This window comes from Nycticebus coucang, chromosome 14, assembly GCF_027406575.1.
Source record: "Nycticebus coucang isolate mNycCou1 chromosome 14, mNycCou1.pri, whole genome shotgun sequence".
NCBI classification, from domain to species: domain Eukaryota; kingdom Metazoa; phylum Chordata; class Mammalia; order Primates; family Lorisidae; genus Nycticebus; species Nycticebus coucang.
Genome location: NC_069793.1, coordinates 6234395 through 6248333, shown reverse-complemented (window position 1 = coordinate 6248333; position 13939 = coordinate 6234395). Strand labels below are relative to the sequence as shown.

The 13939-nt window shown below is 54.3% G+C and overlaps 1 protein-coding gene across 11 annotated transcripts in view; it reads right to left on the bottom strand.

Annotated features, from left to right (window-relative positions):
- ANO1 (anoctamin 1) overlaps window positions 1-13939 on the bottom strand; it is a 177276-nt gene that overhangs the window by 3613 nt on the left and 159724 nt on the right. For all 11 annotated transcript variants that reach the window (XM_053560128.1, XM_053560132.1, XM_053560129.1 and 8 more), the window contains 4 exons: window positions 13576-13721; window positions 10472-10624; window positions 6172-6224; window positions 4174-4358 (listed from right to left, as the gene is read on the bottom strand). In XM_053560128.1, coding sequence (XP_053416103.1) covers window positions 4174-4358; window positions 6172-6224; window positions 10472-10624; window positions 13576-13721 — 537 coding nt within the window. The remainder of the gene's footprint in view (window positions 1-4173; window positions 4359-6171; window positions 6225-10471; window positions 10625-13575; window positions 13722-13939) is intronic.

Below are 13939 nucleotides of genomic sequence, written 5' to 3'. Positions count from 1 at the left end.
CCCCTGGCTCGGCCTGCTCACATAGCCCAGTCCAGGGGAGTGTTTGGGCCACACCACAGGCTGTGTGGGCCTGAGGGGGTTTACATAAAATACAGACACCGGGGAGGGGTCCATAGGCCTGACTGTAAGCTCACAGAATTGAGCGCTTGGGACCTTCTGGTCTACGAGGGCTTAACTTTTATTATTATTATTTATTTAGTTTTTTTTTTAGACAGAGTTTCACTCAGGTAGAGTACAGTGATGACATAGCTCACAGCAATCTCAAACTACTCTTGGGCTCAAGAGATGCTCTTGCCTCAGCCTGCCCAGTAGCTTGGACTATAGGCGCCACAATACCAGCTACTTTTTCTATTTTTAGTAGAGATGGGGGTCTCACTTTGCTCAGGCTGGTCTAAAACTCCTGAGCTCAGATGATATACCTAGCCTTCCAGAATACTAGGATTACAGGCATGAGCCACCTTGCCTGGCCAAGGAGGTCCCAAACTTTTTTTTTTTTTTTTTTCAGTTTTTGGCTGGGGCTGGGTTTGAACCTACCGCCTCCAGCATATGGGGCAGGTGCCCTACTCCTTTGAGCCACAGGCACCGCCCAGGTCCCAAACTTTAAAAGCAGTGGAACCTTTTTCCCAAAAAGAAATCTCACCTGAAATTCTCATGGGTCCCAGAGAGAGCAGGCCCAGTTGAAGTGGGATTGGGGGGGCTCTCTGAGCCGGAACCTGCCTGATCTCAACCCAACCCCCAGTCTCCACAGAATCCCAGGATGGGTTCCACAGAACACAGTCTGAAACCACTGCTCCAGTCCCTTTTGGGGGAAAATTATTAAAGGAAAAAAAAACTACACATCTCGTCAAAGAAGGAAAAAAAAAAGCCCTAAATATTTGATCAAAGCAAGTAAACAATCTATGAAAGATTTACCAAAGTACGTGGCTGAATATAGTTGGTGTAGGTGTGAGCCTGCCTGGCAGCCACCTGCCCGCTGACCCTTCCAGCTGCCTGCCTTATCTTGGTGTCACCTTACCTCTAAATAACATGAATTACCTTTAGTTCTTAAGTTATCAATTTTAGACGTGGCCTATTGATGTGGTGCTGAGAGAGACAAGTGCACTCACACCCCTCTTGAAGGGGACTCACCTGTCCACATGGTGATCCCTGTACCCACCAAGCCAGCAGGAGTGACAGGCACCTGCCTGTGCTTTAGTTGTCCCTGACTTCTTCCTCTTTTGACAGAGATGTAGAGATGCCCAGGTCTGTGGGGCAGGGCGAGATCTCCACCTAGGCCCTCTACCCACACTGCTCCCTGAATCAGGGCAAGGCCACATATCCACTGGGGCGTGGCTTTAATGGAGATGACACCCCACCCAACATTGGAAAAACTTCCCAAAGCCGGTCAGAAAAATCTCATGCCAGGGACAGGGTTTCCAGGGGCAGGATTTCCAGGTGCTAAGCTGCAGGTGGACGCCTGCTGGGCACCAGAAGCTGAGTCCACTGACCTGGCTCTGTAGGCACAGCTCAGCCTGGGCTGGACCCACAACCCTGGTACTCAGCCCACATGACCACCACCCTGCTGGGTACCCCCTGGGCAATCACTTGGCCTCTCTGGGTCATAGTCTGGGCAATCCCTCATTTCCTCACGTTGCAGGCATTTGGTGAGCAGCTACTACATGCCAGACCCCATTCCAGGGGTAAAGATTCAGGAGGTGACACAACATATAGGGCCCCTCATTTGTGGAGCTTTATTTCTACAGGGAGCTGGATGGGAATCTGAGTCAGGATGGGAACACAGGCTCTGGTGCCAGCTGCTGTGCCAAAGGTTGCATAACCCGCTTTCTGACGGGAACAAGCAGCCCCTGTTCTCTTAGTGTCAGAAGCTGCACGCCACCTGTTCTTCCTTTTCCCTTATTCTATACTCAAGGCCAATGGCACTGGGATGCTGGGAAATATGTTTGGGTCACCTGGAAAACTCATATGCATCCCTCAAAGCCCACTGGCACTGTGTCCAGACACCCCTGCCCAGTGCCTATACTAACTTCTATCAGAGATGATCTTTCCTTTTTTTCTTGATGAGCTTTGGCACACAGCTTCCCTCGGGAGGAACAGGATGCCCTCTCTAGGGGTGAACGTGAAGGTTAAGTGTGACAATGCTTGCTTCAGCACAGGAATAAAGGCAGCCAGCTGTGATCACAGCTCTTTGCTCTGTTAATGCCACCACTCCCACCCTGGGCTGGGCTGGGCTGGGCTGGGAGCTGTTCCTCTGGGAGGTGGCTTAACATGGGTGTGACTGGCAGAGGTGGGGAGCCCACAAGCACAAGGTCACAGCCAGCGGTTGGTGGTGGAGGCTAAAGCCTGGAGCAGGGAGTGAAGCGATGAGACCCCCGGCCTTCTGCCTCCGTGGGGATCAAAGTGACAAGAGGCTTAAAAGCACGGTCTCTGCCCTGTGCTCCTGGTCTCCTCTCTGTGTGGGCAGGACCCCCTGACATGCACTTCCTTAAGCCTCGCCTGGGGCCTCACCCGCAGCCTTCCTGGCAACCAAGGCCAATCTTCACCCTATACTTGGCAATATTCAAAGTTTTGAGGCAACTTTTAGTAAAATGAGCCATATATTTATCTATTTTTTTTTTTTAAAGACAAGGTCTAACTCTATTGCCTGGGCTGGAGTGCAGTGGCATCATCAGAGCTCACTGCAGCCTCAAACTCCAGGACCCAAATGATCCTCCTGCCTCAGCCTCTTGGGTAGCTGGGACACAGGCATGTGTTATCATGCCCAGCTAATTTCACTTTTTTGTAGAGATAGGTCTCACTCTGTCACCAAGGCTAGAGTACAGTGGCATCACTGTATCTCACCACAACCTCAAACTCGCAGGCTCAGGCGATCCTCCCATGTTGGCCTCCCAAAGTGTGAGGATTATAGGGGAGCACCACATCTGGCCTGCCTTCTTTTTGTCTCAATTATTCTTCATCTAAAATTCATTCTTCATCAAACATGTAAAGCTTCCGTGTGTTCTTCATGTGGAAAGTTTAGAAACCGCCAAAGGAGGCGTTGTGCTGTTGACAGGGGAACAGCCGGACCGGAAGCTCAGGAGGTCAGATTTTGCAGCCCCGCACCTGGAAGCGGGTGTGCGGCTCCTCTCCGAGGTGACCAGGTACAGGGCTGGAGGGAGTCATCCGCCAGTGAGCAGTTTTTAAAGCTGTAAACAGTCTTGTGCTGTGTGCCTTGTGTTGCCATTTGCCCTTGTGGTTGGGGAACCTGGCTTCAAGGTGTCCTTCTCTGTCCCCACTGTCCCCACCTTGACACATGACACTGCACTCTTCCTCTGGCCATTGCAGACACCTGCCCAGCATCTGTCACCCCTTCTTTGAGTCATAGTCCCCCAATTTTCCTCAGGGTCCCCCACTCTGACCATGACCTCACACCCCCGCTCACGACTCAGGATGAGCCAGTGAGAGTCCTCCACCTTTTGGCAACAGCAACGGGCATTGGGATATGACTGGGATACCCAGTCCTGGGATTTTTGTCAGCTATTGGCAAAGAGAAGGTTTCTATCCACAGGGGCTGCAGGGCAGAGAGGATGTGAGGCAGGGCTTTCTGGGGATCCTTTCTTTCTGCCAGAAAAAGGTGTTTGACATGGAGGAAAACAGAATTGAGAAGCAGTGCCAAAGTGGAGCCTGATGGCAAACTAGCTCCTGGATCCAGCCATGCCTGAAGCTATCCTGGATTTCTTAGTTACAGGAACTAGCAAATCTGGGGGAGATGCCTTCCCCCAGGCATCTTAAAAAAGAAATCTTTTTTTTTTTGAGACAGAGTCTCACTATGTCACCTCAGTAGAGTGCGGTGGCATCACAGCTCACAGCAACCTCAAACTCTTGGGCTTAAGCAATTCTCTTGCCTCAGCCTCCCAAGTAGCTGGGACTACAGACACCCACCACAATGCCTGGCTATTTTGTGGTTCTAGTTCTCTTTGTTGTTTGGCAGGCCCAGGCTGGATTTGAACCCACCAGCTCGGGTGTATGTGGTTGGCGCCCTAGCCACTGAGCTACAGGCGCCAAGCCAAGAAATCTTTTTTTAAGCAAGTTTGAGTTGTTCTCTGACTTGCCCCTGACTTGAGCCCAGCTCAAACCCAGGATTCCCAGGAAACCCAACCAATGTGGCTCTCCAGAGAGACGAGCGGAGAGTGGTACCTGCAGATCTGCACCTCGTAGCCCAGGTCCAGGGGGTCGTTGGGGGCTGTGCCATTCTGGAAGTCGCTGACGTTGAAGGAGGACAGGGTGTGGTTGACGAAGCCGTGCATGGTCCCGTCCTGGCTGTACATGTACAGGTACACCAGACGCGGGATGAAGTCGGACGTGAAGGAGATCACGAAGGCCTGGCGGGGGACAGTAGGGTGAGCGTGGACCCCAGGCTGGGAGGGGGAGAGTCTGGCCATGACAGGAGTGACCCATCCTCAGCCCCTGCACACTGAGTGAATGAATGAAAGTCCAGGTGCTCTGGCCAGCCCCTTTGGCAGCCTGAGGGGAGGGCCTGGGGCCAGGAACAGCATGCTTCTAGCTGTGTGGCCTTGGGCAAACCATCTAACCTCTCTGTGCAGCTGTTTCCTTCTTGTCAGACAGCGCTAACGACACATGCCCCATGTACAGGCTGTATCTTGTGGGCTTGTTGAAGAAGAGAACAAGGCAGGCAGAGGAAGTATCTTGTAAACCGTAAAGTACCCCCCAGCTCATTCTATTATGGAGCTGGCTCTGGGGCAGCATGGTCGGCATCCCTGCAGGAGCAGGGACCTGAAGCCATGGCCGCCTCGCACATGGCTGTGTGGCCTTAGGCAAGTCGACTGGCCTCTCTGTGCCTCGGGTGTCTCCCTGGTAAGATGGGGCTATAGTAGTCCTCACCTCCAAGGGCTGTGTGCAGACTAGTGGGCTGGCATGTGGAAAGAGCTTAGAAGGGCCTAGAAAGTTCTAGATTACTGTGGTTGTTGCTGTTTTTGTCCTCAGGAGACATCCAGTGTATCATAGCAGCCCCTTGCTCCAGACAGGCTATACACCCATGTTCCCAGGGCCCCCAGCTCAGGGCCTGTGCTCACCCCCTCAGTGTGCACACTGCCCTCAGTCTCCCTGTAGTCTATGGGGGGGTGCTGGCAGAAGGCGCTGTCAGCCGTGAAATGGAGTGTCCCAAGGCTTTGAGGGGCCTCTTCTCCTGGGCTGAGATAGGAGAGGCTAGGGTTGGGGGTGCACATTGTGGGGCATGGAGGTGAGGTCCACCCACTGGGGAGCAGGCTTGGGGGCCGGAAACACCAGCCCCCAGCAGAGCTATGGGGGTTGCGGGGCTGGGGAGGCTTCTCCTCTTTCCACCATGTTTCAATGTTTCCCCGACCTTCTCTAAAGAGCAGGTATGAATTTCATCTAAAGGTGAAAAACTGGGTGGCGCCTGTGGCTCAAAGGAGTAGGGTGCCGGCCTCATATGTCGGAGGTGGAGGGTTCAAACCCAACCCTGGCCAAAAACTGCAAATAAATAAATAAATAAATAAGTAAATAAAGGTGACAAATTGTCTTTTTTTTTTTTTAGACAGAGTCTCACTCTGTGCCCTAGGTAGAGTGCTGTGGCATTATACCTCACAGCCACCCCAGACTCCTGGGCTCAAGAGAACCTCCTGCCTCAGCCTTCCAAGTAGCTGGGACTACAGGTGCCTGCTACACGTCTGGCTATTTTTCTATTTTCAGTAGAGATGGAGTCTCATTCTTGTTCAGGCTAGTCTCGAACTCCTGAGCTCAGGCAATCCACCTCGACTTCCCAGAGTTCTGGGATTACAGGTGTGAGCCGCCACCTGGCTAACGGTGAAAAATCATCTTAAAAAAGAGAGCAGAAAGATCGCCCATGAGGAATCTCTGTCTGTCTCTCCCTGTCTCTGTCTTCTGTTTATTCTCAGGACTCCGGGGAGGGTGTGTCCAACATAGGCATGTTGATGTTTGCTCAAAGCTTCAACAAAAAGAATGGTTATCCCTACCCAGGGTTCACCCTCCCCACCTCACAGACTCATGGGACACTTGTGAACAGCAGTCCCACCAGCCCCAGCCACACCGTGCTTGGAGGTGGAAGACCCAGGCTCAGTTCCCTCAGAAGGGGCAGCCAGCTGCCCAGAAGCTCAGCCAGGACCTCCATTTGCCCAGGTCCCTGACATCACTTACGTTGATAATGACAGCAAGCTTCCCAACGCCTCTGAGAATATTGTACCAGATTCCTGGGGGAAGAAGAAGCCACAGTTTTAAAGATCCCTCTCCGAGTAGACTCAGCAATTCTAGCAACCAGGCAGCAGCCTGAGCCAGTGCCTGCCCTGCCGGGGCAGGTTTGTTCTTTTCCACAGTAGTCAGGGACTCATGGCAATGAGCAGCTATCTGTGGGGGGTCCGGGGGAGCCAGGAGAATGCCAGGGTGCTGGCTTATACCAGCTCATCAGCTGTTTGTGAACAAATTGGAGCTTCAAAAGAGGTGCTTTAAAGCAGCTGATCCCTAAGTGGTTCTGAACAATCCCGTGAACCTGTTAATACTACTAATTGGCTTAGATCAAGCTGTTTTTCTAGAGAGACAAAGATTTACTCTAGCACTGCAAACCTGTGCTCGGGGCAGGCCGGACATGGCAGTGCAGGGGAAGGGGGGCGGCCAGAAGCGCACCCTAGGCGTGTTTCTGTGTATCACTGTGTAAAACATTCCCCCTATGGATAACTTCTTGCTTCCCGTACCCCGAGGAACATCACAGATGAACAAGAGGATCTTGACACAGCGCTCCAGGCTGCGTGGGCAATTTGTTGGGTTTGCCTACGACTTAATAAGCGTGTACTGATGTTTAATAACCAGGATGATGTATTTTAGAAATCTTGACTCAATGCTTCAACAAGATCCTCAGCTCTGATCCATGATGAGCTCGTCTCCATGGCAACAGCGGCTGTGGCTGATGGTGGCATCCTCTGAGGAGGGGCTGCTCTGTCCTCTGAACTCAGGGACTCCCTGCTGTCTCCCATCACTGGCCACTGCGCCTGTCCTGCTGGCTCAGGCCTTTGTTTGAAGAGTAGAGACAAGCTCATCCAAACCCAGATCCCTGCTAAAGTGTGGGACAAAAAATTCAGAGAGGGCTGAAGGGTTCAAGAAACAAGGGGACAGGCACGCTGCCCATGGGAGGGGAGCATGCTGCTGGGGCTTCCTGTCCTTACGTTTGTGCAGCCCACCTGGCCTTTTGGGCTCCACATTTGAGACCTCTGACTTGAGGTGCTGGGGGTGTAGGTGAGCCCTGGGTGGGTGTGAAGTCTCCGGACATCGGTGTTCTGAGGGAGGGGTGCCTGGACTCAGCCCCATGGAAGGGCAGGACTCAGCAGGCCAGATGGACCATTGGGGAGGGCCTTCACCTGCTTCTGCAGCCCTGAGGCAGCTGTGCTGACAGGTCCTGCCGCACCTCCACATCCGGGCAGGTGGTGGGATGGGTTTAAGAAGACGGAGCTCTAATAAAATGGGATGACATTCTTTCAGAAAACTCTTTGGGCTCCTTTTATGAAAATCCCTTAATAGGGAAACTGCCTCCTTTTTTTTTGTTTTTTCACTTGGCTGCTTCTTCAAGGCATTCTTCTCATTCTAGGGGACTCTAATCCCCATTTCCAAGAACACAACAGGGAGGTATTTGGAAAAAGGCAGGTGCTGGGAGCCAGCCACAGGCTCTGAGGAGGGAGGGAGGGAGCAGGAAGTGGGGCTCAGGGCTGGGGGGCTGGGTCCAAGCTGTGACTCGATGCACCTCCCTTGGTGGCCACGGCAGGGGGACCAAGGCCCCTGTGCTCTGTGGCACAGCTGCAGGCAGCCACCCAGGGCGCAGGTCCTAGGGGCCACTGGGGCACACTGTCGCCTCGGGCATTCGCCGGAGGCCCTGCACGGATCACAGGAGGAAGACAAAGGCCTCTTCAAGGAAAGGTTACACGGTTAAGGAGCCCATAAACTCATGTGTGAAAGGAGGCCGATTATGCCCCCCCACCGTGCAGGAACCAGGAAGTGAGCAGCTGATCCGTGAGAACGGAGTGAAAAACAAGGGACAAAACGTGCAGTGTGAGCCCCGCTGTGCTGGGAAGCCTGCACGGCAGTGGGGCTGTGGGAAGCTGGGCTGCCATGCCGCTCTTTCACCACGGTGGGTTTGCAAACTTTTGGATGTCACCATCTGGGGACCTCCAGAGCTTCTCCAAGCCAAGGATGACAAAGCAAGCACTAGCCTCCTGGGACACTGTGGGATTAGGGGGGTAGGTGTGTGTGGGGGAGGGGGCTGTATGAGGAAGGCACCGCAGGGCCTCGCTCCTCTCTTCCTGCCACTGGGTAGACAGCCCCAGAGTGTTCAAGGAATGTCCAGGAAGCCCCTGGCAAGCTGTCCCAGCCCTGCCAGGGCCTTTGGTGTGAAATGTGAGGTTTTCCCATCTGTGTAGGGGCCCAGTGGGTCTGGCTCGGCTCTTGGCTCTCTTAACCACCTGGAAAGTGGAACTGAAAATTTGCCCCAGCTTCCTCCTGAGGTTCCTTGGAGGACCCAACAGGCTGATGTCCAGGAAAAGTGATGGCCCTCTGGGGTTGGTCTTCAAAGCAGCCATATTTCTGTGAGTGGCTGGGTGCCATCTCCCCTTCCTCTTGGGAGATTTGCGAATATGGCCTGAGGTCCAAGTTCAGTCCATAGCCTGCTTTCTTCCTGGCTTGCCAGCTGAAAATGAGTTTTTATGTTTTATGTGGGAAGTGAAAAATATGTGAAAGATTTAGCCTTTTGATGAGACACAATGCCTGAGCCTTGAGGGCATCACCTATTGGTCCACAAAGCCTAAAACGTTTACTCTTGGGCCCCGTACAGAACATGTGTGCTGCCCTCTGACCTAGGGTACCAGCAAATCCATGCTATAGGTTGCCATTTGCGAAGCCAGTCCCAACCTGTGGCCACTGGCCCTCCCAGTGTGAGGAGTAAGGGGCTCACCCGTGGCTGTGGGTGCCCTGGACACTGGTAGTTTGGAGGGATTTTGGAGGGTCAGTTACTTCAGGAGCTCTTGAAACTTTCTATATTTGTAACCAAAATCTTACAAGACCATTGAATAAAAAGAATGTCTGTTGAGTCTTCTGGGTCACCTAATAAGAGGTGACACAGGGAGGCAGAAGTGTCCAAACACAGGGTGACGATCTCTATTATATACTTTCCTGGCTGGGACAGCCCTGCTGTCCTATGGAGCACTCACATTCCAGGCCCCGCCACACCACAAACGTGAGGCTGCCAGGATAGCCACATGGAACTGCAGATATTTGATGATGTTTGACCTGTGAACATGGCCAGAGTTCAAGTTATCTCAGACTTGGACAGCGGAGAATTGGCAGATCTGGTCACCAGTGGTGGCTGGCGGCCTTGCCAAGGAGCTTCTAACCAAGGCAGAGCCACTAACAACGTACAGACAGAACACGGATGGTCTGAGGGGTGTTTCTAATAGAAATACCCAAACAGCTGGGACTAGAGAAGCCCTTGGGAGGACACTGAAGCTTCCACGTCTTTTGCAAGATTATGTTTGGCCTGCAAAAGCCCAACCCAAAGAGACCCTAGCTTGCCAGTATGTAATCATCATTTCATCAAAACGACAGCTGATAATCCCTAACACATAATTCAATCTTGTTGTGTTCCAATAATTAGCACAAAGGTGCTATTCTAACTAAAATCGAGTTAAATATAAGATAAAGAAAATGTATTTTTGCAATTTTATTTTCTCCCTGAAAATTGGATCTTGCTTGGTCTTGTCCTTGGTGGTGAGGGCTGGGCCCTGGAGCTCTGCCAACTGGGTATCTCCACCTCTTACTCCTCCCAGAGGGACAGTCACCCTGTCTCTGCTTAAATGCCCCTGGTGACAGGGAGCTCTCTACCCCTCAGGCACATCTACTCCATTTCGGACACTTCGGACTATTACAAAGTTATTCTTTACACTGGCCACAATGGTGCCCTCCCTTCACATGGATGAGGTGCGCCTTGGGCTTGGGGCTAAAAAGCATGAGTTGAGGTTCACCCTGTCCTTGACTCCAGGGGCAAGTCATGCCATGACTCAGACAGGAGGACGCTCTTTCCTCTTTTTCTTGTCCTTTACCGTATGTGACGTAGGAAGGGTGCTTGCCTTACTATTACTTTCCCGATGGTCTAGCACTGTGCACACAGAGCCACACAGCGAGGGGTTGCGCTGTTGGGCGCCATCAGAGAGGAAATGTGTCTCCTGGGCCTCCTAAAGCCACAGATTGACATTCAGATACGCCAGACTCACTCTTCCCAACTGTTCTCTGTGGGGTGGGATGAGCAAGCCGGAGGTCTGGCATCACCCACCCTGGGCTTCATCCAGAAAGGGAACACTTGTCCGGCCCTGGCTCTAGCTTCTGGAGTGTAGCAACCTGCACCCCAAACCCTTCATGAACTCAGAACCTGGTCCCACTGGCCTCCTGGGGTCAGGTCACTCACCAATGTCTTTGGCTCTGACGGCCACTGGCCTCCGGAGCTCAGTGACGAACTTTTTGGCATCCAGGCGGATCTCAATGATGTTGTTTAGCAGTGCAAAGAGTGGTGCCAGTGGGAAGGATGCGACGAACAAGGTGACAAAGCCAAACTGGATGACTGTGGAGAGAGCCCGGGTGCTGGTCAGCACTGCCTGGGATCCTCAGACCATTAGGCCGGGGGCCCCCACTGCCCTGGACACCAAGCTCAATGCAACATCCTGTGGGTCTGCTGCTCTGCCATCATCAAGCCCACCCGCGTGGACGCCTGCAGGTGCCTAAGAGGGGTCTGGGGGTGGACCCACTGCAACCCAGGTGACCTGGAGGCCAGGAGGAAGCATAATGGAGAAGTCTAGATTTTGTGCTGAATCTTCAGTGTTTGACTCTAAATAATGGGAATGTTCACTTATCATATGTCTAATCCTAAGAAAAATCATCACTAACAGGAATAAAGGCCCTTGAGAGCTGGATGGCCCAGCCTGTGGTCATCCCCATGCCTGGGCTAGGAAGGGACATGGGTGTGGCCCTATTATGTCCCTGGCCAGAGTTTTCTGGGGCCTGGGGGCCTCCCTGCATCTCTGCATCATCAAGCGCCCCAAATCTCCCCTTCCACCAGGCCTCTGGGTGGGAACCCCTGAGCAGGATGCCTCGTACCTCTGCCTCAGGCCCTCACTCTTGTAGCCCACTCTGGACTCGGGGCTTCTTTGGCCTCAACTAGCCCAGGGCTGGGCTCCGAGAAGGTCAGGAAAAGGTTGTTGAATGGAACTGAGTTGGGGAAGCTGGTTTAGGAATTGCACACAAGACCCAGTCCAAGGGTGCTCTGTGCCAGGTGGTAAACAAGGAAGCGGGCAGAATGTCACCCTGTGCCTGGCAGCTGAGTGTGGCCATTGTTAGCCCATGGGGAGGGTGGGCGGCTGGGGCATGCCCTTCTAGCTCTCCTCCAGGCCCTGTGTCTCGGGGGGCCTCTCCCTTGCCTGGCCTGTGGGCTGGGCAGGAGGCCTCTGGGCACTGGCCCTGTTTGAAGTCTGCAGGCCTCACAGAAGCCGGGCCATGTGGGCCGAGCCTTGGGCCTGGGCTCCCGAGGTCCTAGGCCAGAGGTCACTTGCGGGGTGGGTTTCCCCACTTCCAAGTGTCATTGCCTCTGGCACTAATGGGATAAGGGGGGAGCAGAGGGGAAATTAGAAAAGCCACAGGGGCTGGGGGTGACACATTCCCAGCTGGGCCTTTTCTTTCAATCTGTCCACATCTGTGTGCTCCAAGTGGCCAGCCTGGGCCTTCCCTCAAGGAGGAGATGTGCAGCCCTGGAAGGGGAGAAAGTCACGGCGAAGAGTGTGCCTTGGATGGTGGGGGTCATGCTGGAGCACCGGGTCGCTCCCCGTGTGTGTGGCGGGAGGAGTCTTTTCTGGGAATCCCCTTTCTCCAAACCCACAAGGAACACAGAATGACCTCCAGCTGCTAGGAAAATAAATCTGGGGAAGGGACCTTCAGGCTCTTGGCAGTCCCAGACTGTGCTATTTTCCTGGTATTTCTCCCTGCATTCTCCCATGAAAGGCATGACGTACAGGTAGGGGAGTCCCCGCCCAGACCCTGTCCTGCTGACTGCTTCCCATGCTGGGTCTACCAGCTGAGAAGGAGCTGCCCACCGGACAGGACAGCTGCACCTGCCTCTGTTCCAGCTTAGATTTGAGTCCAGGAAAAAGCAGAGACACTCAGGAGTGCCCTGCCTCTGAGTCAGCCACACCGATGGAGTGAATGCCTCCTGCACAGTCAGCTGGGCAGCGGGAGTGACTTTTTGGACAGATTAGGCCAACTGAAAGCACTGCTTGTGGTGTAATTAAACAGAACCGCTCACCACTCCTGAGGCGAGCCATGCAGTGCAACCCTCAGCTGCGCTCACTTCCAGGCATTTATTAAAAATGCAGAGTGCCAGGCCTCACCCAGCACAGACAGGGACGGGCCCAGGAACCAACATTCTGAGAAGCTGCCTAGGATGGCCAGGGTGCTGCACTCCGGGGTGCCCCTCTGCGTGCCTTCACTCACCCACTCAGTCAGCAGGCACACATTGAGCACCACTGTCTACCCAGACTTGCTGCAGGGGTGGGATCTGGGACAGAAGAGCAAGGAGGAAAGTGCCCACCTTCACAGACTTGGATCCTAACAGGGAAGGACAGGCAGACAGGCTGCCCCAGGACAGAGGGTGGCAGCTGGTGATCTGAGACTCCAGGTGGGGGGCAGAGGGGGGGCAGGGCTGTGTAGGGAAGGGGCTTCCTCTGTTGGGGGGCATTCTGAGTAGAGCCCAAGGGGGAGACAGTGCAGGTCTTTAGGGGAGAGCATGCCAGCAGGGCCCCGGGGGCAGACCTGCACTCTCGAGTTTAGGGAGCAGCAAGGAGGCCAGCGTGACCAGAGCGGAGGGAGGCAGGAGGGAGAGGTAGGAAGTGGGTAGGGTCGGGGAGACTCCGGGTGGCAGCACATGCCCCAACTCTCCTTTGCCCCAGCCCTGAGAGGCATGTGTAAGCTGGCAGCATCCTCTAGTCCAGAAACACGACGGGGGGGGGGGGGGGAGGGGCACAGCCTTAGGCCTGGGTGTCTGCGGAGAACCTGCTCTGTGCTGGTGGCTACACCAGCCCACATGGGAGTAAGCCCTGGCTTCTGACACTCTGCAGCTACTGCAGGAAGGTGAGATGAGCCTTGGGCTCAAGGAGGGTTCCTGATGGGTTCTAGGGTTCAGAGGGGCACCCTGGATTGCTAGGGTCCCAGAGCAAGGCAGGGTCTTGCAGCTCAGAAGGGCCAGCCCTCTGGCTTGCTGGTGGGAGGATGCTGAGGGAGAAAGAAGAGCTGCTTGGCCTGGGCTGTGTCCAGCCGGGCTGACCGGGATGTGCCTGGGGAACATGGACGCTTGGCCTGGGCCCTTCAGAGGACATGCACAGCCCTGGGGAGCACCTCTCTCTGTTCCTGCCCGCCACTGGGCACTGCTTGCTCAGGGTGTCCCTCCCACCCATGGTGCACTGGCCCTTTCTCTTCTGAAGCTTCCGCCTGCCCAGCTGCGCCTGCCCCGCCAGGGGGCGCACTCACTCATCTCCATGTACTCGGGCGTGAGGCCGGCGAAGGGCTCCAGGTTGTAGTCCACCTCGTGCCGCTGCCGCCTCTTCACGTGCTCCTCGTGCTCTGGCGGGCTCTTCCGCTTCAGCTTCATGTGACGGATGAACTTCTTCATTTTCCTGGGGACACGCCATCACTCAGGTGTGCGGGAGGTGGGTCTGGGGCCGTGCCTGCCATCTCTAAGTTGCATCTCTGACTTGTCTGCAATTGTTTCTCTATCACTCGCTTCCTCTGCCCTTTACCCAAAGTCAGGGCCCAGCAACAAGCCTTTGTCTGCTATATAAGGAAGGGCGAAGGCCGCTAAAGACCGCAGGAGGGCCTGCAGCCATCAGGGACA